General features: G+C 44.5%; 2 protein-coding genes across 2 annotated transcripts; one reads left to right on the plus strand and one right to left on the minus strand.

Moving 5' to 3' along the window:
* Positions 1-140: 140 nt before the first annotated feature.
* Positions 141-8,516, plus strand: tm2d3 (TM2 domain containing 3). Its single transcript, XM_056278880.1, has 6 exons — positions 141-296; positions 720-821; positions 5,831-5,991; positions 6,314-6,488; positions 6,834-6,909; positions 7,115-8,516. The coding sequence occupies exons 1-6, from the start codon at positions 191-193 to the stop codon at positions 7,278-7,280; spliced, it is 786 nt and encodes a 261-aa protein (XP_056134855.1). The 5' UTR covers positions 141-190; the 3' UTR covers positions 7,281-8,516.
* A 1,999-nt stretch (positions 8,517-10,515) lies between these two features.
* Positions 10,516-17,106, minus strand: larp6a (La ribonucleoprotein 6, translational regulator a). Its single transcript, XM_056278824.1, has 3 exons — positions 16,355-17,106; positions 14,847-15,048; positions 10,516-12,418 (listed from the first exon to the last, which is right to left on the minus strand). The coding sequence occupies exons 1-3, from the start codon at positions 17,104-17,106 to the stop codon at positions 11,321-11,323; spliced, it is 2,052 nt and encodes a 683-aa protein (XP_056134799.1). The 3' UTR covers positions 10,516-11,320.
* Positions 17,107-24,412: the final 7,306 nt, after the last annotated feature.

The raw sequence follows: 24,412 nt of genomic DNA on the forward strand, positions 1-24,412 counted from the left end.
TTTATGGCAAATTCCATGTAATACTAAATATTATCATTACATAGTATTTTGAATGTGTTACATTTTCTATGTATTAATAATAATCTCTGAGTAGAATATGACGAGAGGCGGATGGTGGGCGTGGTTAAAGTCAAGACGAGTACGCGCTGTCTTGCTGGTCTACAACGCATAACATTAGCTACTGACAACAATGGCTAACATATGTCAGATTTGGAGACCGGACCGAGGGCGATATTTTAAAACTCACGGAATTATTATCCTCTTGTTCATGGACCTGCTTTTGCAATGTGTTCATGGTATGTTTACGTGGTCATGCGTATTTTTAGTGTCGTTTTGGCAAACGCCTTTGCCGATGTTGAGTCTATGTTAGCTAACGTTAGCTCTGGATAGCGTAGCTTGCCTAGCCTTAGTGACGTCCCTCCATTGAGTTAGCTGTTTAGGTAACGCAGCCAGCTAATTAATATACCATTAAAATAGCCTTGTTAACACAACGTATATTAAATAGCATTGATTGAACAGTCATCTGTTCATGGCAGCCGCCATGTTTCGATAAGTATCTACCGATCTAAGATAACGTTAGGGACTACACATAAATAACTGTCCTTTCGTTCAAGCACAATATGCGCCGTAAACGCTAACGGATATCACTAGTTTATCAAGTATCAGTACCTCTCTCTATGATAGGTGGGCTAATCTATCCAGTATCTTCGTGTTTTAAGGGTATCTGAATTCTCCCCATGTTGGTCAAGACCCTCCATTCACCAGAGATGCCCAGCACGGCCCTGTGATTACGAGCCCCGTGGTACCTACAACAACTTCCGGTAAACTCCATACGCTTGATTTATGGCAAAAAATACATGTCGAGGTGGGTCATCAGATTTCAGCCACTGCAATAGATTGCCTAATGAATCCTGACAAAGGTCAGCCTCACTTTTTTGAACCTGGACCTTATACTATACTTGTGAATCTTTTTTTGTTAGCTTCACTACTATGTATCTTGTGATGCAGATGTCAATATGATTGCCTGACAGTGATGGTCCTTACATTGTTGGGCATCATTTAGAATTATACAGACCAAAACGTCACTGATCGATTCAGTACTGAGGGGCTTCAACACAGTCCAATGGGTAAAGAAAAAAATGTGGCTCTAGGTTGTGGAAACTGATGGACTAGATTGGGTGTTTACACAAATACTAACTTCAGTATCACTTGCATACCCAGGTTTTGTTCACTAGACCTTCAGTCCTTGTGTTCTGGTCTTGTGCAGTGTTGTGCATCCAATATTGAATGAGTTTGTTTGGTTAATCTTTTTCAATGCCTGCTGTCAACGTTGCCATAAAATCCCATTATTTTTATTTACTAAATTGTCAACTAGCAAGCATGTTTTTCTTTGATCACATGTTTACTTGGCTTTCTCCATGTTGTTTTTCAAAACATTTGGATGAACCAATGGTCATTAATGGCTCCGATGCACTGAAAGTGATAACTGACACACATCATTTGACATTCCTTATTTGAACCTTCTATGGGCACTCTATAGGTTGGAGATATGAATCAGAAACCCACAAAAAAACTGCGTTTTGATCGCTGCATCCACTATTGATGCTTCAAAATCGAGACAAAGTTCAGAGTAGGAGCATCAACGGAGTTTTACATGCTGATTAACATTTTTGGTGCATGTTCAGCCATTTGAAACAGTTTGTATTCTTCAAAGCATGCGACAGACACTTCCAATGCATTTTTGTCCCAAGTTATGACCTTTTTCTGCTTAACTAAGAAGTTTGTGAAGTTCTTTGATGACTATTGTCCATCTTGTTCCCAAAAGGGAGTTTAATGCCACTTGACAGTTTGACTGTAATCATTCCAAATGAAATCTGTAACAACATAACCTATCATCAGTCACACAAAGTATAGGAGTTAACAAGCTACACTGCTAGTTTGCCAGCCAGCAGCTAATACTTAGCTGTGGGGCATAGTCATCAGAATCAATAAAACCCTTAGGTGATTTTTTTTTCTCTTCCCCAAAATTAGGATTTTAGTGTTTTGGACATTAACTTCTACATAGTCTGAAATAGCAAACAATGCATTAGTTCATAATTTGCTGAATATCTACTATATAATGTCCTTTTCTCTGGATAACAACTTAGAAGGTTGAATAGCAGTTTTACCATTGACAGAGTTAAGATTTCGACAGCTAGCTGGCATTATTGTACCACAAAGCAGTTAGATTGGTGAAAATGGATGTTGAGTACCTTATTTATTCATTTACATACTTACAGCATCATGTGAGGTTTCAAACTGACTGCGTGCAGGTAACAAACCTGCTTCTACAGTACCCTTTTTACACCGAAGATCCCTGTACAACCCATGTTTCTCAACACGGGGCTGACCCTTTTACACCAAGCTTGTTGACTAAAGTTACTCCTGTGTCAGCCTAGGAATGGGACGCCAACCGATCATTGCATCCCACTATCATCAACATTGGATACAAACTTTGTTTACAGCCAGTTTAACTTGGTACTGAATAAGTGGATAAATATCTCTGGCAGATTGCGTTAATTTGTTTCACTGGAAGTCTGACACGAGTTTACACAGTATGTGAAACTGCTTTGAAGTATCTGCATGTCTCGCTATGTGTAACAAACGGAGATAACCAAACACCCATTTTCCTTGAGATAATTCAGCAACAAAACCATTTTCATTAAAAAAAATATATTTTAAAGGAGAGCAGACATTTATCTTCTTTATGATTACTTTTAACTCACATTGGTGCTCATAGGTAGCAACTATCAATCACATGAAGACAAGTATAGGCTACTAGATGGTACAGTATGAGGCCTGAACCTTTATGGTTTTAAAATATGATGCATATTTGCTTATAAAGTACATTCCTCCAATTTACTTTTGTGAAAGCCACGCCCAAAGAAATTAGATTAAACAATGAAACGATACGTCACTCCGTAGCCAGTGCAAACATAGGTGCCGAGTGGGAGAGGACTCCTCAGCCGTTGGTGTACAGTTTAAACTTGGCTGTGGCAGTGTGGCGTAATGGACCAGCTGTCCTGAGTTTGGCTAATTAACTAAGCATTGATAAACTGGCTCCACATGCCAAAGGAAGGCACACCAGAGCCAGGGAAAGAGCTAAAGGCTGTGGGGATTGCTCGCACTGCTCTCCCCACCAATGAGCCTTTCAGTGAACATTTGTTTTAGTCTGTTTAAATGGTTTTTAACCCTGGTGTTTTTTGTTTTGTTTCGGTTTTTTTTTTTTTTTTTTTTTAGTCCTTGTTTTAATAAAGGGATTTTTATGCCCTCATTGACCATATTTGTCTCTGAGCCAGGGAGCCCTGGCTGTGGTGCAGATTTGCCACATTGGCCTTGCTCTATCTCAAATAAACCAGAATCATGTGTATTGGCCATGTAGGTTTGCACATATATGGAATTTGGCTCCGGTTTCGTAGCTGTCAGTGTACTTAACATAGAATAACAACATTACAACACAACTATCTTCAGATACATACACAAGGATTGACTTACAAAGGCGAAATAAGAGGTGATAAGGTGCAGTGGTGCACAGAATATATCAGAGATGCAGAAATAGATGTTGTTGGCAGGTTACTTACATACATGCCTGAGGTAGATGGATATGACAGCACGTATGTACAATGTACAGTACAGTATATACAAAATAGTTGGGTTTGACAGTGTTAAGCGTTCATTTGAATGACATCCCTCGGAAAGAAACTGTTTTTATATCTGGTTGTTTTAGGGTACAGTGCTCTGTAGCAACTGCCAGAGGGGAGGAGTTGGAACAGGTTGTGACCAGGGTATGATGGGTCTGCAGTGATGTTGCCTGCCCGTTTCCTGAATCTGGAGGTGTGTACGTCCTGAATGGAGGGCAGGTTGGCACCAGTCATTTTCTCTGCAGACCTAACTGTCCATTGTAGTCTGCCCCTGTCCTGTTTGGTGGCTGAGCCAAACCAGACAGTGATGGATGTGCACAGGACAGACTGAATTATTGCAGTGTAGAACTGAATCAACAGTTCCTGAGACAGGTTGAATTTCTTGGCCTGGCGGAGAAAGTACATCCTCTGCTGGGCCTTTTTGATGATAGTGTGTATGTTGGATGCCCACCTTAGGTCCTGGGAGATTGAAATCTGTAGGTAGACACTGTGCTGTTGAGTATGGTGAGGGGGGGCAGTGTTGGGGGCTCCTCCTGAAGTCCACTGTCATCCATAGTTTTGAGCGTGTTTAGCTCCAGGTTGCTATGGCCACACCAGAGGGCCAGCTGATCAACCTCCCATCTATATGCAGACTCGTTAAAGGCCAATGATGGTTGTGTTGTCCGCAAACTCCAGGAGTTTAACAAACGGGTCACCTGAGGTGCAGTCATTTGTGTAGAGGGGAGAACACACATCCCTGGGGGGCACCAGTAATGATTGTCCGGGTGCTGGATGTAATTTTCCCCAGCCTCACCAGACGCCTCCTTTCTGTCAGGAAGTTTTTAATCCACTGGCAGATGGGGGCTGGTGCAGTGAGCCGGGTGAGTTTGGATTGGAGGATATCTGGGATGATGGTGTTGAACGCTGAGCTGAAGTCCACAAACAGGACCCTTGCGTATGTCCTTGGGGAGTCGAGGTGTTGGAAGATGTAGTACAATCCCATGTTGACTGCATCATCCACTGACCTGTTTACTCGGTAAGCAAACTGCAGGGGGTCGAGCAGGCAGCCTGTGATTTCCTTCAGGTGGGCCAACACCAGTCTCTCGAAGGATTTCATGACCACAGACATTAGGGCAACGGGCCTGTAGTCATTTAACCCTGTAGTCATTTAACCCTGTGATACAGCGTTTCTTGGGGACCGGGATGATAGTGGAGCTCTTGAAGCGGGGGGAGGACTTCACACAGCTCCAGTGATCTGTTGAAGATCAGTGTGAAAATGGGGGCCAGCTGGTCAGCACAGACTTTCAGATAGGAGGGTGACACGCTATCGTGGCCCGGTGCCTTCCTGGTCTTCTGTCTCTGGAAGAGCTGGCGCACGTCCCCAACACACATCCTGAGTGCAGGTGGGGGCTCGGTGGGGAGTGGAGAGTGGGTGGCAGGAAGTGTAGTTGGTTGTGTATTTTGGCTGGAGAGGGTGAGGGGTGTGAAAGTTTGCTTTTCAAACCTGCAGTAAAACCCATTTAGGTCGTTAGCCAGTTGATGGTTCCCTGCAGTGTGGGGGGATGGTCTCCTGTAGTTGGTAGTAGTTTTCAAACTGCTCCAGACTGATGATGGGTCGTTGGCAGAAAACTTGTTTTCAACTTTTCAGAGTAGCACCTTTGTGCTGCAAAAATGCAGTAATATTACCAGCTCCAAGCAGTTATTAGACAGAGGACAAGAGATGGTAGAGCATATCAGATGTTGCTTGCAGTATTTACAAAAAAGGAGAGTATTTCTGTCCTCCACTGCGTGGCTGTTGTGAGTCTCAGTCAGACAAGTGCTCATTGCCAGTGATGTAAGTCAGTTAATCACTCGACCCAGGTCTTACCCTGATCTCCAGGTGGGTCATCTTCCTGTGTTGCTGGACCTCAGACAACCCTTTTACACCAACGCTCAACGTGTCCAACATGGTTCTAGAGCTTGGTGTAAAAAGGGTGTTGTAGTCGTTTCCTGCCCCATTTATGAAGCCATAACTAAACTTAATGAAACTAAACTGAGTTGTATGACTATACTGTTATATTGAATTGAGTTGCCCTTGATTTGAGTGGAACTGTGTAAGATGGCATCAAACATCTAGTCACTAAAATGGAATCATCCCTTTGTCTTCCCTGTCAATGTTTTGGTCTCTGCAGCCTCCCCAGCAGCTGAAGAGAGCTATACCGCTAAATGTCCAAGTGGGGGTCTGTGCAGTCGGCTTCCAGCTGACTGCATTTATTGCAATTATCACCACAACTGCAGCTATGGCAAGCCAGCCTCCTTCACCTGCAAACCCAGGAAAGGGGTTCACTGCATTGTAAGTTATCCTTGAGCGTCTAGTTTATCCTTTGGTAATTTTATGCATTTAATGACTTAAGTATGTTTAGTTATTTTAGTTTATTCCCACAGACATGAAAAGATTTAATGTTATGTCTTGCACTTTTTTTTGCATCATAAATAAGGTCCTGTTGCCCTTTTACATTATGGAGGCCAAGTGTTGTGAACGTGAATGAGTTGTCAATGTCCCCACACAAATCTCCCCAAAAATAAAATTCTGAAAATGTATTCTGTCACACTCTGATTCTGAAATCACTGTTGCACATCTGTGACATGTTTGTTGTTTTCTGATTTTTTTGCAGGGGGAATCTGGACAGCAGCTAAATAACTTCTCTCTCTCCATCACCTGTCAGTTCTGCTGGCAGCTGGACCCGTCCCAGTACAGGTGCTCCAACTCCACTAGCTGCATGACTGTCTCCTGTCCTCGCAAGCGCTACAATGCTACCTGTGAAGTGCTAGACCATGTGCATTGCTTAGGTGAGGCTATTATCAGTTTTGGATTAATTGTATTTTATTGTTCCACCTTTCCTAGTTGCTTTTGTCCAGTTAAGGTTTGTGGGCATTTCGGTATTTTATTAGTGTTTGTACATCTGCACGGATTAGCGCCTGGGCACTAGCCAGGACATGAACAGTGTTCCACTGGTTCCCCAGTAACTAGTTTGGTGGTCAATACCTTGATGCTATTGATTGTGGGAAACAAGAGTTTTACTTATTCGTTTAACCTTGCCCCTTCTCCAACTTGTTGGTTACTTATCACTTTCCCAAATGACACTTGTTGTATTCCAGCCATGTTGTTGTCTACTAATTGCCTGATTTTTGTAGGTAGAAGAGTTTTTCAGAAACGGTTATTCTGCAATTGGACTGGAGGATACAAATGGTCAACAGCACTGGCACTCAGGTAACCCTTCCATGTACATCCCAAAGGCACAAGATGTGAAAAGTTGCTGCTAATTGCAGTTGTAAGGCAATTTAGCTAAAAATGTACATGAATATTATTTTTTATGATTAATAAGAGTAGAATACTGCACAACTATATGTGTACTCTGTCAAAGTGCACTGCTGATCTTTGAGTGTGTGTGTGTGTTGTTCATTTCCATCTGTAGCATTACACTTGGTGGTTTTGGGGCAGACCGGTTTTACTTGGGGCAGTGGCGAGAAGGCCTGGGCAAATTGTTCAGCTTCGGTGGCCTTGGTATCTGGACCCTGATCGATGTGCTTCTAATAGGAGTCGGTTATGTCGGGCCTGCAGATGGTTCTCTCTACATCTGAGACAGAAGGCTCTTTAAGGTGTGATTGGACCGTCAGTGCCCTCTTACACCTCTCCTTCTTGACTCCCAGTGAGCAGAGATCCAAGACATTGTGTTATTAGCACGTCTGTCTGCCCTGGCTCCCCCCGCAACAGATCCTTGTCCCATCTGCTAGCAGGCTGGAAGCGTTTTCCTCTCATCGCACACAGGATGACTGTAAACCACATGACCATCAGATCAATCACATTTATCCAAAACTTGTCTGCTGTCCAGAAGAAAGTGTACTGAGAGATGCAAAGACCTCAAGTATGTTTTATGTGGATGTTAAGAGCTGGTGGTTCTGAGCTAACTACGGTTAAATTTGGTCATGCTGATAGACTATAGATAGGTTTGGTTTCTGTGGAGCAGGGCTCTCGGAGACATCCTGTCACCTTAGAACCCTGTGGTGTTCCTCTTTTACATCAGGGTAAATGCACGGGGGGGGGTTAAACAGTAGCCATGGCAACAGAGCATTTGCATCAACGCCATAATGAGTATGTTGAAAGGTATTGTTTCCGTCAAGCAAAAAAAAAAAAAGTAAAATAAACTTGATGGGATAAGCTTGGGTGTTTTACAGACAGGAATGACTTTCGTACCAGCTACAAACAGACTCAGTGGTAATGTTGCATGTCTTCTGGATAAACTCCAATAAATGTGATAAATAAGATATCTGATAGTTATTACCCTGACTGAGGGTTTTTCCTCCTACATTCTTTCGGCAGTGGCACCACATAATAGGAAAATTGCCTCAACACCTAAACATCGAAAAAGTTAAGAGTTATGTTGTTTTATCAGCCCAGTATTGCAACAAGTGCTGGGCCAATATGATGAAAAAGACCAGGAGAAAGCACACAGCCAGGAGCCAAAGTTACCCTCACTATCCGCTATGAAACGAAAATAGAAGGAACACTTAAATAACTGTCTCTCCCATAATCACTTTGGCTGTGTTCTACATAAAGCAAATTTATACAATTTAGTATATTAACACTACATGTTCCCACAGCTTGTCCAGCAAAATCCATGCTTTCAAGTAATTTTACCCAGTCTGTTTCATCCCTCGTTTTTTATTCTTCATACTGCCCCATCCATATGCTCACAGTGTAAGATACCATTAAGAATATGTTGCACAAGTTTGCTCTCACTTGCTGTAAATGTATTATTTTGAATCTTGTGCATTGTTGTATATTACAATTTTTAAAGATATAAATAAAAATTTGAAATGTCATGGAACATTGTTTTTATTATTCCTCTTTCCATCATCAATATGTTATTAGTGGAAGCTGTAAATCCATTTGAAGGCAGTCATGGACTCTGGTTTTACCCTTCAGTTGAGTGCCCAATGTGGTAGAGGCTGTGCCATTGAGCTGTGACTTCCCTACATATAAAATGTCTGGCTGGAATTTGGACGTTCACCACTATAGGCAGCATTCATTTGTGTCTTCAACCATGCCTGGGATCTATTTTCTAATGAGCACCCCCTCTGTCCAGGAAAGGGATGCAGTTACGTTCTCAACCAAGGCAAGATTCACACATTTGCTATTTTTCACACATTGGGAGTGGCTGTTAAACCAAAGGTTGGAGAGAGGCCTGTAACTAAAAGCTCACCAATTTGGTTCCCGGCTCATCTGGCAAAACTTGGCCAAGAGCAGTGAACAAATGTTTTCCAGTGCTTTTGAGCAAGGTGCTTGATCCCGTCAAGCTGTTCCAACACAATATAACTTTGTATTGGCCAGCTACTAAATGTGCATGTAAGTTAGTATCAAGAGAATTGTTGGAGGTGGGGGGGGAGCTATTATACTCATCCTGTAATAAAACTTCAGTTAATCATATAAACTGACATTTCCCTGCACATCCAATGGAAACAAATGCATAAAACTTCCTCTCCAGTCAGTCATTCAGTGCCAGCTTTACTGTTGGGCTGTTTTGTGGAGGATTGTGAATGTACTCCACCCATTTCTATTGTTGATCCTCAAATCTGACCAACCCCAGAGGCACAGCTCACCCCCACAGTATGACGCAAGCGTTTTGCAAATGCCCAGTTAAAAATGACAGAAAAGGTACCGTCTTCATTGGTGGTGCTCAATTAAGACTCTTCAAACTGTAAAATGTAACTCGAGTAGTCACTGCACAGGGTGAAAACTGAGTTATAACATTTCCCCTTATTTCAGACTTACCTCCTACAAATAATGGCCCGAGTGGTATTTCTCGGGGTTTCTCTTTACCTTTGCTATAGCAAGCATCCTAAATGGTGATGATACCCCTTAAATGAGAAATGCTATTGACAAAAAAAGGGGGGGGCAGTAAAGGGTGGCGGCATTGAAAATTAACATCCATCAGGGGCCAAGCCATTACAAAAAACATTGTCAAAATAAATAGGATGAATGCTGCCAGTGAGGTGAGCTCACCAATGAGTTTGAATTGCTAATCATGAGTGAAGAGAACAAGAGACTATTCATCGCCATCTTATGCAAGCACATTTAGTTCAACAATTGCTGAATGTCCAAGCATGAGCTCTGGCCCCCTCTATGAAATGCAACAGTTCAATATGTTCCACACTTTTCCGTTAGTCATCCATCTCGTAAACAGCTTATCAACATGAACTCAAATCTGACATTAAAAAAAAACTCACCGTACATTAGTTTGTATCAGACTGGTTTCTGAGAAACCAGTTGAGGATAAGGATGCAAATTATATTCCAACATGTAGCAACACTGAAGTGTTTGCATGCATCTCCAAATGGCAGTGCCAATTTGCACAAATATCTATTTTCTGCAGAGGCAAACCCCATCCATTCTCAATACTACAATCATGCAAACAGATCTACAACTAAACCTCACATATGTGTAGTCAAATTCATGTGAAGTGGCACATTAACATGGAGTAGAGCAGGCATGGGCAACATGATCCAGAAAGTGCCAGTGTGGGTGCAGGTCTTCGTTCCAACCAAGCAGTTACACACCGGAGTCCACAAATCAAGGTCCTTAGCAAAGACTGTTGACTAATAGAAGCAGGCGTGTAACGACGACCTGCACCCACACCGGCCCTTTCTGGATCATGTTGCACATCCCTGGAATAGAACTAAACTCTGATCTTGATATCACTACAGTATTTGACAGGTTGCATGCATATTCAAGAGTTCTGCATTTGGGTCAAGATTGATGCAGATAATCTTGTCAACATTTTATGATCCAATAAATCCAGTCAAGCAAATTGTGATTTTAGTGATTTATTTGTACAATAGGAAATGCACTGTACCAACACGCCAGAGCTCAAGTGTCAAGGCAAGAACGTTAAGAGCATATATTCCCGCCGACCTGAACACCCCTCAAACCTCATTTACCAGCTTAGGCCGCTAGAAATACGTTTAAGTCAAGAAAGAGCTACCTGCCAAACAAACATTTTACAGGGCATCCCCACCATTTTTTTTTGTTTACCGACTGCCAAGGCGTAATGAAAACAAATTAAAAGGCAAGAAAAAAAAATCCATGAGAGAAAACTGAGATAACAGCCTCAGTTTAAAATCACATGTAACAAGGACGCTCACATTAGACAAATACAGAAAAGGCCCATGGGAATGTCTTGATGTCAAGTCCATGTACCCATGCAACATCACACCATTTACACATTTATATACCATCCACTGCTGAGCTTTTACACACAAATCCACAGAAGACACTTCTTAAAAAAAAAAAAAAAAAGAAACTTCAACCCCACTCCTATTACAAACAACTTTGTCTGCAGGGGAGGTGACAAGTGCCATGGGCTGTATCTGGAGGTTTTGAGAAACCACTGATGACGTTTCTCTTAAAGCAATCTCCTTCTGCATCCTTATCTTCCAATAGGAAATCAATTGCATGTCACCATGTTAAACGAAACTGTATAAAAATAAAGAAAACTAAAAAGGATCAAAAAATGTCTACAGTCATTCGAGCGTAGGGTGGGGGCTAAGTGATGTGGCCTAGGATCGAGTCAATCGCCAATGTACAGGTTTGGGGTGTAAAGGATATGAGGACACTCCACACATCAGGTCTGCGTTGCGGCAGTCTTTCCCCTCTCGCCTGCCATGATGCAGCGAAAGCCACGGGTCCCATCAGGGCCTCGTGGTAGCCTTGTCACACCTGGTGGCAGCCCATCAGCATTCTGGATCTTTCTGCCCAGCATGGGGCTACCAACTGGACTGTTTTCCTGGGAGGCTACCTGTCTGCGCCTCTGAACCCAAGGGCTCCCGGAAGGAGTCAGGCTGCTGTCTGAGGAGTAGTCTGCCCAGCGGCGTGCAGACTCAGGGCTCAGTCTGCCCTCGGAAGCCAGAGGAGACTTTTGGGATTTGCGCTGGGGACAAGGGCTGGCACGAGGACTGGACCATGGACTGTTTCGCGGAGACACACTGGGGCTGAGGTGATTGTTCTGGAAGGTGATGCCTGCAGTGGTGGGGCTGAGCTTGTTGCAGGATTGGGACTTGCAAGCCAGTCTGGGCGATGTCGGGTTGCTCTCCGTCTCTGAGGAGCTACAAGCGGAGTCCTCCCCGTGGTATTGAAGCTCTCGTACTCTGCTATTGAGTGAACGACTTTTGCGCATCCCTCCCTCCTCACGAGGTCGTTCTTTAGGGATCTTCTTCTTGGACGGCTTCGTCCCAATTAGGACCACCCTCAGCCCAAGTGAACACGTCCCTCCATCCTCACTCCCCAGAGCTTCATTGGCCTTGACCGCAGACTCCACCTCCTCGAACTCTACGATGGCGCACTCTTCTGTGCCCAGCTGCGTGTAGCGGCCACTCAGCCTCTTCAGGTCGGCTGGTAGGTCTTTCCCAGGTTTCAGGACTCTGACCAAGGCAATGGCGCCGTACACTCCAAACTCCTTCAGCAGCAGTTTCATCAATAGCTCCTGCTGCGAGGATCCTCCCTCTCCACCTACACCATTTCTGGTGCTTTCCTTGAGGGCAGCCAGTTCGGGTGAACGTTGTAAATCACTCAACAGCAACATGCGGGTGGGCAGAGACTCAATGGCGAAGACTGGCACTGTGGATCTGCGTCGCACTTTGCGTCCCTCATCATTCAGCTCCAGGAAAGTCGAGTGTTTCAGGGCATAAGCAGTTGTTCTCCAGTCACGAGTCAAGTGTTTGACCTGCAAGATGACAGCAATTTGTCAGAATGGCAGGGAACCTAGTGGTTAAGTCAAGTCAATTTTATTTGTATAGCCCAATGTCACAAATTTGCCTCAGGGGGCTTTACAGCAACACAATAACCTGTCCTTAGACCCTCACATCAGATAAGGGACAACTCCCCAAAAAAACAAACCCTTTAACAGGGAGAGAAAAAAATAGGAAGAAACCTCAGGGAGAGCAACAGAGGGATCTCTTCCAAGATTGACAACGTGCAATGGATGTTGTGTATACACAATTTACAGAGGATAACAGAATATGATGAGGAGTCCAGATGCCACCAGAACAGCCCACAACATGTAGACAAAAGAGAACACAATCACATCCGCGTGAGTAGGATAGAACATTGAAACAGGATAACAAAATTAAATGGATTTATAAGATATATAAAACGAGAATGTGATGAGGGGGATGCCAAGCAGTGTCCAGGTGGCAACCACCATCACCATGGAGACCTGGGAGGAGGACCGATTGCATGTGCATATAAGGGAGACATGAATCACACCTCACACACACACACACAAAGAGAAAGGAAAAGACATCAGAGAGAGAGAGAAAAGACATGTGAGAGAAGAGAACAGTTTACAATAGTCAATCTATACTGAAAACCTCATCAGCAGAACAGTGCTTGGTAAATTCATTGAGACAGAAACCGACCTGCTATGCAGTACAGGTTGTCAAGTAACTCAATTTAAAAGGCAACTAAATGTAGGCTAAGGCAAAAAGATGAATTTTAAGTTTGGATTTAAAGGGGTCAACCGACCAATTGTCTGACGACAGCAGGCAGGTTATTCCACAAGAACGGGGCCGATAGGAAAAGGCCCTGCTACCAGCTGACTTCTTTTTAAGGGCTCCGTTCTTATTAGGGTGAGCATTTTGTAGCAGACAGTTCCTGCCAATCATGGTGAGTTCTGAATAGGAACATCACTAATGACAACTGGGACTTTCCAGGCAACATGAATCATCTACAACCATTATTGGTTTCAGCCTTTACTATTATGCCTTACCTGCATTTGACACTGTGAACAACGACATATCGGTTATAGTGATATGTAGTGACAATGAAAATCTATGTTGCATTTTAATTCTCCAATTTACCACCCCTTTATGATCCAAGGCACACATACTAGTGCACTTGACATGACAAAGTCTTGGTGAAGATGTGGTTACCCGCCAATTGATGACTCTTACACATTGCATTTGACAAAATGGGCAAATGTTAACGTCAGCTAAAAAGGTTAAAATGTTAACGTGATACCATCAATGCAACAGAAGGTAAAGTCAGTCTGATTCACTGCAGCCTGTGTACCAGCTTCCTCCATTTCAAACTTCCTGAATCTAACTGCACTGATGGTATTGATAAAAAAAAAACACTGATGGATATTTTAGCCTCCATTACCTTTAGCCGCTGTATTAGTTAGACTACAACTGTACAATTACCGTATGTTTAAGATGGTGTGCAACTTCAGTGCAGTTAAACTTTTGCATACTCTTAATAGTACATATTAAAGAAATGACACTGAGGAAAACCAAATCACCATTTATGAAAAAAAAAACCCAACAACAAACTAACCCATGTATACGGATCTGCCTCCGTAGCACCAGCTGTTACAATTCTATGTGAGAATTGCACTGCATCTCTTAACAGCTAGTCATACTTAAATTAGAAACAGCTATTCAGAGGAATTAAATTCCCATGAGCCACTACTGCAGTTACAAGTCCCAGCAAAACGGGAAGCTGGTGGCTCAAATGGATTCACGTTTTCATTTCAAACATCCTTTTCCTGCAAACCTATTTTCCTGAATGTTTTCATCAAGATAAATTTTGATTTGTGGCAAATATGGTATATGCCAATAGTAGGCGACTAATATGAATGTCAGCAAGGACAATGCAAAATTTGTCATTTATACCTGCAACGTTTGGTTGAAAAATGACGACCCACCATCACCACACATGCTTATTGTCAAATTCCAAAACTTCATAACAGGGGGATTATAAAATTCATTGTCTGGGTTTTAAAGCCCCCTCTAAAAAGGTCTAGCACGTCCCTACAGACACAGGCCGTATCTGAGGGTGGGGAGCCAGATGTGGGTATGTGTCCTGGTCACTGCTCTAGCGCCTCCTCTGGTCGGTCAGGGCACCTGTTCGGGGTGGGGGAGAGGGAAATAGCATGAGCCTCCCATGCGCTACATCCCCCTGGCGAAACTCCTCACTGTCAGGTGAAAAGAAGGGCTGGCGACTCCACACGTATCAGAGGAGGCATGTGGTAGTCTGCAGCCCTCCCCGGATCGGCAGAGGGGGTGGAGCAGCGACCGGGACGGCTCGGAAGAGTGGGGTAATTGGCCGGATACAGTTGGGAAGAAAGGGGGGGGGGGCTAGCAAACAGTTACCTTTTTGAACGAGGTGAGCAACTTAACACTGACGAAGCCCAGTTTGTTGCGGCGGATATGTTTGAGCAGGAATGGGTCGTGCTCCAGGTTTTCATCCGACAGGTAGTACTCGATCTGAGCAACCAGTTTCTGGACGAGTTCTTGATCAGGGGGTTGCCAGCTCTCATCCTCCTCCAGCTCACCGCCACTTGTACCGGCACCACTGTTAGTGTGTGGGAGATAACACGTCATACTTTCAACTGAAATTCAAAAACATTTAGCAAAAAAAAAGGAAGGTAATAGCAGAAAAGAATTTTTTTTAAAAAGTCAAATACAGCGGTTTCATTTGTACGAGACTTCAATTTTACAGGCTCGGGAACAATGGAAGCTGCCTTGTCTTTTCATTACCCATTGCAACATACTGGAATGAGCAAAAAAGATGTTCACTCTCTTCCCTCCCCCAACATTTTTCCCTTTGTTACAATGACAGCCTGCATCAACAGCCGTAGTCAAACCACGTCTCACTACCCTGAACCCCCCCCCCCCATAGCCATGTGTCCCAAAACCGCAAAGACCCCTCCATCTGAGGGGTGCAGAGTCACGCAATGGCGGTTCACCAGATAAACTGTGCACTCATTACAAATGTGGTCAAACGGTGCCAAGCTGGATGGTGGGTGACTGCAAACCAACTGTAGCTATAAAATAAGCAAAGTGCACAAGTGGGGGATACAGACTAGACATAAGGTGTGAATGGGATTGTGTGGATGACTCATCCCCCCTCTGCTCCTCACACTAGTTATTCTATACAAGTATACCTACAGCCAGGCCCCGGTTGATAGCTGACACAAACCCACCGCTTCTCTCTGACTTCAAATTGACCCAGCCAGAGGAATGAAGTGCCGATTCATAATCACCCACACTGAGAAAAAAAAAGTTACAAAATCCCCGAGATGTCTGCCCAACCCGCAATTTCCTCTGTCAGCTGTTTCAAGGGCGAGCTACCTGGGGTCACCGGGATCAAATTGCGTCATGTACTGAATGAAATGCAAATTTGACGGTCAGATGTGGTCTAGCCAGAAGGCTTGCGCAATAAGGAGTGCGCTAACACAAATGTGCAAAAATAAAACGAGGGGGCGCAATTTATTGCCACTTCGCGACCCTTTCAGCCACCCTCTGAAGAAGCGTGCAGACGGCTGCAAATCTTACAGGACAGAAGATAAAAATAGCTCGGGGTGACGCAGGGCAGTTAGATTAGAGTAACGGGAGGGTGTCATCCTTTATCTCGTAGGTGTCGGTCTTTCACGTCACTAATATTACCTACAGGTGGTTACAAACTCATCGCGTCAAAAAGAAACAAAAAAAATGAAAGAAAAAAATCTAAACCTAGTAACCCGATCGTGCATTGGTGACAATGATAAAAATCCAACCCAAAAACTGGCTAAGTGGACTCTTGGCACCCTTGAGAGAGAGGGGGAAAAAAAACACCACCACGATTTACTAAGCTACCAAATCGAGTCGAAAGACTCAACCTTGATTTGTCGTGTCTTCCGATTTCGTCGTCACTACAGCTACCTCCGATGAAATCAACATTATTGGACACTTCCTCGGGGTCCTCATCTTCCGCCGCTTGTATGGCCACCGTTATGGTCACAGTCCCCATCTCCTGCAGGTGTTTGTCCACAGTGATCACCTCGTCCTCGGCGCCGCGCGTCGCCGACGCGTCCGCTGCAGCTCCCGCCGGGCGTGGGTCGGGGAACTCCGCGGCCACGCTCATTTTCTCATCAGCCGAACAAGCGAAGGCGTTTTTACTCGCCGTCTTCGCCTTTCCGGTTGCGGCGGCGCCTCCTTCTCCTCCTCCTCGGAAACCGTTCACCTCGCCCGGGTCGCAGGCGACAGGACAGCGGGTGGAGGTGCACAAGCCGCGACGCCGCGAACACCAGCGTCGGCGTTGAGCGGTGACGACGCGCCGCACAGCCTGCCAGAGACCGCCGATGCCGCTTCGCAGAGAGCCCGGAGGAGCGGAGGGGTCGTCGGCGGCGGCTAGCGAGACGCGATCGGGAGGAGCTGCTGTTGACGAGATGGAGGGTGCTGCTGCTACTGCTGCTGCTGCTCTTACTTCCTCACATGTAAGAGGCTTTCTGTGTTTGAAACGAGCTCTGGGATTGGGCCATGGCATCTCTTCGCACTCGCTCCCAACCCAGAAGCAAAAACTGACACACAGCCAAGAGGGCGGGAAAAGGAAAGAGAGACAGCGCAGAAAAGCATTCACTAACGCGTGCATTTCGTTGTTTTCTTCCGACGTCTCTTCTTTTTTTCCCCGCGTGTTTAAATAGGGAAGTGGGTCCGCCACTGCACGTGTTCGACTGATTTGGAAATTGACGCGCCCTTGCTTTAACCTCACTAATTGGATATTAGGTCCTAGCGTGTATGCGGGCACGGATCACCGGTCTCTTTTTCTTTTATGCGGGGGAGGGATAGAATTGATCACTTAATGAGGTTTCATGAAACGAGCGACCGTGCTGTAATGATAAATGGCCACCTGGCGTAACGGAAATAGATCGGGGCGTCGTCGTCAGGAGCAAACATCAGTGTACTTAGTGTAGACACCCAACTCTTATTTTTAGCTCGTTGGCTTGTATCCTAATGAATCGGTAACTCATCACCCACACCCGTGTTACAAGACTTAGCCAAGCTTGCATGAGTAGCTTTACTCCGCCCTGTTGGGAAGCCAGGCTCACAGCTGGTGGACTGTCTGACTCATTCTCTGCACTACATGCCGCGCAGCACCCCTGTTGGTGTATAGGGCAATGCAGGGGGAGGGAGAAGGAACCCATGGCTTTAAATATCCGAATCAAGTCTCTCGTCTTTACCTATGCCAGCTTGTCTAATTTTTAGTTTTCTTTTCGCCCAAATAACACATTTTCATCATGTAACACATTCAACAATTTTCAAGCACGTTTTCTGTCCCCAAAGTTCTGCTCCTAAGGATGGTTGAGAACTTGTCAAATGCTTGGTCAATTTGTTGGCTGCTAGGAAATGACCACTGTATGCACACACACACACACACACACACACACACACACACACACACACACACATTCTCCTGAATGTTCCCATTTCAATTCGTACCTATACCAAATCCCAATCATGATGGTGGTCAGCTGCATCGACTATGTACGATTATGACGTCTTTATTTTGCACAGACGGAAAAAAGCCAATCAACCATTGGGTGTAGAGCTTCAGTTTTACATTATGTTTGCTCTTTAAATCTGAGTTAGAGAAGGTATTCATAGGCTGCTGGATCCAAGTAATCTCTGCCTGGAGGAGTCCCCAATATAGGACTGAATGATAATCACAAGAAAATAAATAAATAAATCAACAGTGCAATATTTTATGCAATAAAATAGCGAAATATCTAACAATAAAAAAGTGTAACAGAATTTCACCAGATAAATGCAGCTTTTACATTTAGTAGTATATCAATGGAAATCTCGATTTGTAGGGAAGAAAATAAGGCAGCCGTCCAAGAAGTCATTGAATCAGACATCAGATGGGCTAAAATATTCTTCTTTAAGGGTAGTCGTTAAAAAGCGGACCTTGCTAGAGTTGGTTTTCTATTGGGCAATAAGCCTAACATGACTCATTTCCCCAGTTTCCCCATAGGTGGCATCGTTAGCAGTGTGGCTGTGTATATTATGATGTCGTTTCTGAAGCGATATATTGTGCGGCTCTATTATAGTACCCGGGTATGATACTGTAGCGATTTCGGGGGGGGGGGCGTATTGCCCGCACCGCAGAAGACATCGCTAACCGCTCGACTAAAGGGTCAGATCCGTCAATCAGCGGCCAACGTGTCCAGTTATCCATGCACGTTACACTACCCCCGCGCTTCAGCATATCAGCTCCCTCACGCCTCTGGGCGCACGCGCTTCCGATGGCCTTACGGTCACATCATCCCACTTCTGACTCCAATGTAGCGAATTCGGGGGGCAGTCCGGGAACCGCCACAGCCGGGACGCGAACCCGTATCGCCCGCACCGCAGGAGACATCCGTGCACGTTACGTGCATGGATAAGTAGACACGTTGGCCGCTGGCTGACGGGTCGGACCCTTTAGTAGAGCGGTTAGCGATGTCTCCTGCTGTGCGGGCGATACGGGTTCGCGTCGCGTCGTGTCTCGGCCGCGGCAGTTCCTGTGGTTGCCCCCCCCCTCCTGAATTCGCTACATTGGTATCAGAAGTGGGATGGTGGGACCGTAAGGCCATCGGAAGCGTGTGCGCCCAGAGGCGTGAGAGAGCTGATATGCGCTTCCCGAAGGAGGGGGGTATTGTAACGTGCGTGGATAAGTAGACACGTTGGTCCTTGATTAAAGGGTCCCACCCATTAGTCGACTAGTTAACGTTGTCGCTTGCGGAGTGGGAGACGCGGGTTCGCGTCCTGGCTGTGGCGACGGTTTCCCGGACTGCCCCCCGAATTCGCCACAATGCTTTATAGCAAATTACATTGCAGTACTAATAAAAAAATTTTAAATTTCCTTTGCAAAATAGTTCCTGTATGTCATTTGGCCGAAGCTGGATATAAAAATGTTCCAGACGTTGCATCACATTCAAAATACAGCTTTCAAGTCTTTCAACTTTATTATAAAACCCAAGTTAGTGAAAAACAAGAGCCCATTGATTTATTTATTGGGAACACCCCCCTTTTTTCCGCCCAATTGTAACCGGCCAATTACCCCCCCCTCTTCAGACCTGTCGCGGTCACTGCTCAACCCCCCCCCCCTGCCGATCCGGGGAGGGCTGCAGACTACCACATGCCTTCTCCATTACATGTGGAGTCACCAGCCACTTCGTTTCACCTGACAGTGAGGAGTTTCACCAGGGGGACGTAGCGCGTGGGAGGATCAGGCTATTCCCCCCCCAGTCCCCCCTCCTGCCGATCCGGGGAGGGCTGCAGACTACCACATGCCTTCTCCATTACATGTGGAGTCACCAGCCACTTCGTTTCACCTGACAGTGAGGAGTTTCACCAGGGGGACGTAGCGCGTGGGAAGATCACGCTATTCCCCCCCAGTCCCCCCTGAACAGGCGCCCAGACCGACCAGAGGAGGCGCTAGTGCAGCGACCAGGACACATACCCACATCCGGCTTCCCACCCGCAGACATGGCCAATTGTTTCAGTAGAGACGTCCGACCAAGCCGGAGGTAACACGGGGATTAGAACCGGCAATCCCCGTGTTGGTAGGCAATGGAATAGACCGCTACGCTACCCGGGACCTAGTTACAATGTTACAATTTGATTTAGAAGACGCTTTTATTCAAACGCTTTCTTGCCATGATAGATAGACAGAGGCAATAGGCCTTGTGTTGCAGGGGGATGGGAATAAGATAAATTATAATGAACAACAAATGCACAACAGAAGAAAAAACAATGAGGCATTGATGAAAGGTATTAACTAATAGAAAAACAGCTGTTAGTGAGTCTATGCTTTTGGCCAATGTTTCTCCTGGCAAGTGGCTGAGTCCCACAAAAAGAAACATAGCCATGTGAAGTCTACATTAGGCCATGCATGCATACACAGCTAGAGTTCATATGGAGCTGTTGCATTGTGTGCCTGTCATACAAGCACTTGATGATTGCCTCACAGAACACTTTATGAATAGATTGTGACAAGTAGCGTGTAGGATGTTCCTTTCATAATACTTGGCCAGTGTTCTACCCTCGCCAGTCGAAAGACTGAAAGTACATTACACAACAACCTGTTTAATCACACTCAATTATTTTGCGGTGTTCAGTCGTGCTGCTCGATCCAGGTCATTGAGACAGAGTGGTTGCGCATCAGGCAGCGTCATCTTTAGCAAAGTGTGTTTTTCCATCATTTCGGGCTGTAGAGGGGTGCAGTGAACAGGGAGACCGGGGTACTAACACACACACACACACACACACACACACACTCACTCACATACACAGTTATTGGTGCTAAACGAGGTTGTACCAGAATCTCAGAAACTGTTGACCTCCTGGGATTTTCAGGCACTACCACTGATCTATAATAAACTCTGGATTGATACTGTAATCACAGATGGCCCACTAAAGTTGAAGACAACAGATATTCCTCAGCAGCCATATGTGTACTCCCTCAAGATTGAACTGCGTCTGGGGTTTCTGCTGGCTTGTCACTATAATAATAATAATAATAATAATAATAATATAGCACTTTTCTAGACACCCAAAGTGCTTCACAGTAAAGGGGTAACTCGCCTCAACCACCACCAGTGTGTAGCACCCACTTGGGTGATGCACGGCAGCCATTTTGCACCAGAACGCTCAACACACATCAGCTTGAGGTGGAGAGGGAGGAATCATTGAGCCAATGACATGGGGGGGGGGGATGATTAGGTGGCCAGATGGATAGAGCCAGGTTGGGGATTTTGCCAGGACATCAGGGAACCCCCTACTCTTTGCGATAAGTGCCATGGGATCTTTAATGACCACAGTGAGTCAGGAGCCTGGTTTAACGTCTCATCTGAAGGACAGCATCTCCTACAGCACAATGTCCCCGTCACTGCACTGGGGCATTGGGATTTGATATTTGTTGTTGTTGTTTTTTTTTTATTAGGACCAGAGGGAAGATTGCCCCCTACTGGCCGACTAACACCACTTCCGGCAGCAACTCAGTTTCCCCAGGAGGTCTTCCATCCAAGAACTAGCCAAGCTAATACCTGCTTAGCTTCCATCATTTGGCAGAGCCAGGGTACACGTTGGTATGGCTGCCAGCAACTATAACAAGTTATGCCGCATATTGTTGCAAAACTACACTTAAAAAATGATGCAGTAAAACGATATACAGCAGAGTTAGAAGACTGGTAATTTATCATATGTTTAAAGTTGTAATGTTATTTTCAACATTAGTAGTTACTGACTGTATGTTTTCAGATCTAATGGTCTAAACGGCATATGGTGTTTATCACTTTCATAGTCATTACCTACTACAAACGATATATATGGGTGGCATTAATGCTGATAGCGAGAAACAAGTTGCTGGTGATGTTTATCCACGTATGTGTCTGCTGTTATGACTCTGATGTAAGTAATAACAAGATGGTGATGTGGTGGTTCACAGATTTTACATCATCATCATCATCATCATCATCATTATCATCATCAATCCAGAGTTTATTATAGATAAATGGGCACTTCCATCTCTAGGGTTCCACAGAGAAAGGTGCAAAAAAAAAATCCAGTGAAAAGGAGTTCTGTGGGTGAAAAGCACATTGTTAACAACAAAGGTCAGATAGAAATGGTCAGACTCATTCAAGCTGAAAAGACTGAAGGCTGTTAATACTCAAATAACCACTCTTTACAACAGTGGTGTGTAGAGAGGGGCATCTGTGAATGCAAAACGGATCACTACATTAGTAGAAGACCACGTCGATTTCCACTCCTTTCAGCAAAGAACAGAAAGAAAGTCTGAGTTTCTGCTGCAATGTGCAGATGATAGGGTCAGATGATGGCGCACACAGCATGAATCCATCCTGCCTTGTGTCAACAGTACAAGCTGGTCATGGTGACGCAGTGATGTGGGGAACGATTTCTTGGCACACGTGAGGCCCCTTAATACTTAATTGAGCATCATCAGAATGCCAGTGTGCCTGAGTATTGTTGCTGACCATGTGCATCTCTTTTTGCCACAGTGTACCCATTTTCCAGTGGCCACTTCTAGCAAGAACATGTGCCATGTAACAAAGCGTGCATCATCTCAGGCTGGTTCCAAGAACGTGACAATGGCTTCTGTGTACTCCAGTGATCTGCACAGCCCCCAGACCCCGAGACCTCGAGCATCTTTGGGGTGAGGCGGAACAGGAGGTTAGCAGCACGAACATGAGGCTGACAAATATGCAGGCACTGTGTGATGCTATCGAGTCAGCATGGACCAAAATCTCTTTCAATGTGTCCCGCTATTTGTTGAATCCATACCGTGTCGATTTCAGGCTGTTCTGAAGGCAAAGGAGGTCCAACCCTGTTCTAGATAGGTTTACCAAATAAATTGGCTGCTGAGTGTATTTGTGTATGTGTGTGCATGCACGTGTGCGTGCATGCGTGCGTACATGCCTGTGTGTTTGTGTGTGTTTATTGGCCTTTTTTGTCTATTTCTTTCCATTTGTAACCTACTACAGTATATCCAACTGGTATTATCAAAAGGTTGATTCAGTTTTGTAACCAATGCTGTCAGTATCTGTCCCTTGATCGAGTGGATATTGTAGATTTTGTTGATAGGCTACTAGCTCTCTGGACATCAGATGCATGCTCATAGAAAGCAGATCATATTATGTCTGTGAATGTTCTCATTCATCCAGGTCATGGTTATCCAAAGGAGTTGAATCAAGTGCAACTGGACTTGGTATATATCCGTGAAGACGTTTCGCCTCTCATCCAAGAGGCTTCCTCAGTTCGTGCCTTTCTGACTAGACCAAGCTAGTCTGACTAGATCATATTATGTTAAACTGAGGTTATGCAGCATGAAATACAGGGCAGATAATGGATGTTGACAAGCCTCACTCCAAGACACAGAGTGGTACTGTAAACATGTTCTTAGAAATTGCTCTGCCGTTCTCTAAGCCATCATCTACTGCATCATATTTTCAATAAAATAATTACAAGACATTTCTGGTACATTATATGGTACGCTGGAAGGTAATAATTTCAATATAAGGAAGAAAAATGTGTTAAGTGTGTTTTTGGTTTCACACTGCTTGTTATGGGACTATCATTGTCCTTATTTTTTGTCACTTTTTTTTCTTTGACATTTAATCAGTCTTATTAACAGTATGAGAAAACATTATCTTAAAATGTGTGCTGGACTACAATGAGAGAATGAGTTATCTAAGTGGGTCAAGGGACTTTTTTATTATTGTTATTATGAACGAAACTGTTCTTTGATTTTTGTCTGCCTGTCTTTGCAATGTGAAATAATTGTTGGAAATTGGTTTATCAACTCAAAACTTTATTGCAGACTCAGGGTCCATAACAAACAAAGACAAGGTAAAAAAGCAAGAGAAGAAAGAATAAAGCCATTAAAGATAAGAACCACTGGTAAAAGATAAACCCAAGACAATACATAAAGTAAACAGTAAAATAACATAAAAGGAACAAATCTGTGTCCTACAAGGAGGCAGCTATACCAGTGGTCCCACTACTGGCATTGGTAGCATGTGGCACTGAATCTTATGTTAGTTAAACCTTTGATGATTACATTATCAGAGTCATTGAGCTGGCAAATTTATACAAGAGATTTCTTAGAACAGCATGAAAAGTATTGACTCCTGCAGCCACAAAAATTTCTCTTGCACTACACCATCTAGGTGTTTTTAGTAGTATTCTCATAGCATCATTACAAGCTTCTCCAAGCCTCTGTGAGCTTGCTTTTTTGTAGTTTGGCCACAGGCATGCAGTATAAAGTGGTGCACAATATTCTTGAACAGAGACATCTTCACACTAACTGAACACATACCAAACTTGCGTGAGTGCTTGCTTGTGCGTACATCATGCAGCGTTGACTATAAATATCATCATCGTCTGTCATTTGTTTA

Source organism: Lampris incognitus, chromosome 4, assembly GCF_029633865.1.
Source record: "Lampris incognitus isolate fLamInc1 chromosome 4, fLamInc1.hap2, whole genome shotgun sequence".
NCBI classification, from domain to species: domain Eukaryota; kingdom Metazoa; phylum Chordata; class Actinopteri; order Lampriformes; family Lampridae; genus Lampris; species Lampris incognitus.